Source organism: Arachis stenosperma, chromosome 4 (genome assembly GCF_014773155.1).
Source record: "Arachis stenosperma cultivar V10309 chromosome 4, arast.V10309.gnm1.PFL2, whole genome shotgun sequence".
NCBI classification, from domain to species: Eukaryota; Viridiplantae; Streptophyta; class Magnoliopsida; order Fabales; family Fabaceae; genus Arachis; species Arachis stenosperma.
The window spans coordinates 4,346,077-4,350,251 of record NC_080380.1 but is presented as its reverse complement, the minus strand read 5'-3'; the positions used below and the strand labels follow the sequence as shown (position 1 = coordinate 4,350,251).

The following is a 4,175-nucleotide window of genomic DNA, read 5'->3' as shown; positions in this document are numbered from 1 at the left end:
CACGCCAGAAAAATCTAGAGTTAATATGATAAAGAGTGTACTCAAATATATTCAATATAAGAGAAAGTCATACAATATAATTTGTTAATGTATTAAAATTAAATTCACTAACTGTATCTAGCTATTCACCATCATTTTCTGTTTATAATTTATATGGATGAATTTATCCTAAATGTGATTTTGAGTGCGTGTGGTCCAATAAAAAAAACAGAGACAACTCGCACCAACGCACAAAGTAAAAATCTACACTCGTCACTAGAATCAATACTGAAACAATATAAAGTCATCACTTCTCATTCCTAGACAATATCATAAACAAACTCCAATGCCATTTTGAAGGTGAAATAGATTTCCTATCACCTTCGTTTCATTGTACTTCCACTCTTTTATTCATCCACATATTTTCAGAAATACAAATCACTTTCACTTTCTATTGTGCATGTAACTGCTGCTGTTTCACTAGTATTTATGTATATGCATGCCCAACATCATTGATCCCTTTGTTGTGCATGTCTTTTTAGACAATTTTTTTTAGAGTTTTAAGTAGTGTTGTTGTTCTACAATGACTTCTCTGTGTATATTCTCGTCTCCTCTTCACTATGCAACATCATTATTATCGTCGTCTCAATGGGGTGTTAATCAATTTTATCATTCCCAACATAGATTTAATCAGGTTAGAAAATCCTTATTTTCTTGTTGTTTATTTGTTTCCTTACTTAAAAGTGTATTCCACTAGTTATCCAATTTCATTCTTTGCTTTTTAATTTTTGGTTTTGATTCATTATTATAGAAGAGGAGAAAAAAATGGTGTGGTGTTCATGCATCACTATCTGACACAGAAGATTATCATTCTCAGAGACCACCAACACCACTACTAGACACTATAAACTATCCCATTCATATGAAAAATCTCTCTACAAAGGTACAATAATATCTAAACAAACCATCTAATTTTATTTTAATTACCCTGCATGAATTTATAACAAAATAATCATAAATTAAATAAAATTATTTTATTATTCTTAAAATAATACGAACAATTTATACAGGAATTGGAACAACTGGCAAAAGAGTTGCGATCCGACCTTATTTTCAATGTTTCTAGAACTGGTGGTCATTTAGGATCAAACCTCGGTGTTGTGGAACTCACTGTTGCTCTACATTATGTGTTCAATACTCCTAAGGATAAAATCTTGTGGGATGTTGGTCATCAAGTATGGTTTGATTTTACTCTTTCTTTAAAATTTGTTTTTTTAATGGTCATCTTTATAAACAAACATTTTGATTGAATTTTTCAGTCATATCTTCATAAAATTCTCACTGGTAGAAGGGATAAAATGTATACCATAAGGCAAACAGATGGATTATGTGGGTTTACCAAAAGGTCTGAGAGTGAATATGATTGTTTCGGCACGGGTCACAGTTCAACGACCATATCAGCAGGACTTGGTAATAATTCTTCTATTTTCTATTTTCTATTTTCTATTTGACATAGAAATTTCCATGCTATTGAAATTTGAAAATCTCATTATTGTATGAATAGGAATGGCTGTTGGGAGGGATTTGAAGGGAGAAAAAAACACTGTAATTGCTGTTATTGGCGATGGTGCTATGACCGCTGGCCAAGCTTATGAAGCAATGAATAATGCTGGATATCTTGATTCGGACATGGTTATTATACTAAATGACAATAAACAGGTCTCTCTCCCAACTGCAACTCTTGATGGACCCATACCACCAGTAGGTGCGTTGAGTAGTGCTCTCAACAGACTACAATTAAGTAGGCCTTTCAGAGATCTCAGAGAAGTTGCAAAGGTAAGCAAATTATAAGTCACTAATGAAAAATATTTATTTGGCTTTGGTGAAACTGATTATGTACTCAATGTGATCTTTTCGCAGGGTGTAACTAAACAAATTGGCGGACACATGCATGAGTTGGCTGCAAAAGTTGATGAATATGCTCGCGGAATGATTAATGGCTCGAAATCCACCCTATTCGAAGAGCTTGGACTTTATTACATTGGCCCTGTTGATGGTCATAATATAAATGATCTTATTTCCGTTCTCAAAGAAACCAAAAGTACTCAAACAACCGGTCCTGTGCTAATCCATGTTATAACAGAAAAAGGTCGTGGATATCCTTATGCAGAAAAAGCGTCAGACAAGTACCATGGTAATGGAGACTCGCCAAATGAATTTATCACCTTTTGGTCATTTAGCCTAACACTAATAAATTCCACTCTGCCATTAGAGATTGCATACATAAAATTCTTTGCATGTCAATGTATTGCCACCCACCTCGCCTTAATAAAAACAGGAATGAATTAGGAAGACATTGAAGTAGACTGGAGGATTGTATCTTAAATATTCTGCAGAAAAAACAATAATCCTTTAGTAACATAAAATATTTGTGATTGATTTCATTTTGCAGGTGTTGCTAAGTTTGACCCTGCAACTGGAAAACAGTTCAAGGCTACGGCTAAAACTGAGTCATACACAAGTTATTTTGCAGAAGCTTTGATTGCAGAAGCAGAAGCAGACAAAGACATAGTTGCAATCCATGCTGCAATGGGAGGTGGAACTGGCTTAAATTTCTTCCATAAACGCTTCCCATCAAGATGCTTCGATGTCGGGATAGCAGAACAGCATGCCGTTACATTTGCTGCTGGTCTGGCTTGTGAAGGCATTAAGCCTTTCTGTGCAATATACTCATCATTCATTCAGAGAGCTTATGACCAGGTAACATAGCATAGCATGTTGTTGCTTTGAAATTGATTCATAACTCAATGTATTGTGTTCCATAGGTGGTGCATGATGTGGATCTGCAGAATCTTCCGGTAAGATTTGCTATGGATAGAGCTGGATTAGTTGGAGCTGATGGTCCTACACATTCCGGCTCATTCGATGTAACTTTCATGGCATGCCTCCCAAACATGGTGGTGATGGCTCCGTCTGATGAAGCTGAGCTCTTCCACATGGTTGCTACTGCCGCCGCCATTGATGATAGACCAAGTTGTTTCCGCTATCCGAGGGGGAATGGTGTTGGCGTTGCACTACCAGCAGGGAACAAAGGAACTCCTCTCGAGGTAAATGAGAATTATGAAGAGTAGAAGCTAATTATTTTAATTTTCAAATCAATTTAATGTCTTTGTTCTGAAACCTAAGCAGATTGGAAAAGGTAGGGTATTAATTGAAGGCGAAAGGGTTGCCCTCTTGGGCTATGGAACAGCTGTTCAGAACTGTTTAGCCGCTGCATCCTTATTGGGACTCCACGGCTTGCATGTGACGGTGGCGGACGCACGTTTCTGCAAGCCGTTGGACCACTCCCTCATTCGCAGCCTTGTGAAATCTCACGAGGTATTGATCACCGTGGAAGAAGGATCCATCGGAGGATTTGCTTCTCATGTTGCTCAGTTCATGGCCCTTGATGGCCTTCTTGATGGAAACTTGAAGGTATCAACGCATACTTTATTATAATAATACTAAAATGTTTCACCAAAAAAAAAAAATCAAATTTTATCTTATTTATTTTTTATTAATAATTAATAAATATTAAATAAGATAAAATTAATTTTTTAATTATCAATTATATTATTAATATATTAAAATACAAAATACACATTAATAATGTATATATTAAAATGCAGTGGAGGCCAATGGTTCTACCTGATTGCTATATTGACCATGGTTCACCTTCGGATCAATTATCTCTGGCTGGTCTCACACCATCTCACATAGCAGGGGCCGTATTCAAAATCCTTGGACAAACAAGAGAAGCACTTGAGATCATAAATATGAAATAAAATCTACCATGCCTTATCATCTCCAACTTTGTACAAATGTTGTTAGCCTTAATGTCCCTTGTATAATGTATACAAAAATAATGTAAAATCTTAATGTTGTTTAGCATTGGGAATTATTATATCAGTGGACATTGAAGCTAGGGTTGTAGAACAATAAGATTATCAATGTGTGCTTTGTTATCTATATTCTTATTTTTTTTCTTTGATATACTTCACTTTATTTAATTTTAAAGTTTTAATTATTTTTATTTAATTTTTAAATTTTGTGAATATAACTTATGTTAGTTTTTAGAATAATTTTTAGCATACAGACATTAATAAAACACTGATATAAATATCTAAATATTCCATCAAAATATATAAAATGAAGTT

General features: G+C 34.6%; 1 protein-coding gene across 1 annotated transcript; it reads left to right on the top strand.

Annotated features, from left to right (window-relative positions):
• Window positions 1–448: 448 nt before the first annotated feature.
• LOC130976977 (probable 1-deoxy-D-xylulose-5-phosphate synthase, chloroplastic) lies at window positions 449–3,943 on the top strand. Its single transcript, XM_057901963.1, has 10 exons — window positions 449–673; window positions 791–922; window positions 1,050–1,214; window positions 1,299–1,449; window positions 1,544–1,815; window positions 1,900–2,173; window positions 2,432–2,739; window positions 2,805–3,086; window positions 3,169–3,453; window positions 3,648–3,943. Exons 1-10 carry the CDS (start codon window positions 563–565, stop codon window positions 3,801–3,803), a joined length of 2,136 nt encoding a protein of 711 aa, XP_057757946.1. The 5' UTR covers window positions 449–562; the 3' UTR covers window positions 3,804–3,943.
• Window positions 3,944–4,175: the final 232 nt, after the last annotated feature.

Excerpts from the sequence above, each read along its gene's own strand:
- LOC130976977 (XM_057901963.1), top strand. The coding sequence starts at position 563 with ATGACTTCTCTGTGTATATTCTCGTCTCCTCTTCACTATGCAACATCA. Across the intron at positions 1,450-1,543 it reads GACCATATCAGCAGGACTTG|GAATGGCTGTTGGGAGGGAT; the intron begins GTAATAATTCTT and ends TTGTATGAATAG. Across the intron at positions 2,740-2,804 it reads TTCAGAGAGCTTATGACCAG|GTGGTGCATGATGTGGATCT; the intron begins GTAACATAGCAT and ends TGTGTTCCATAG.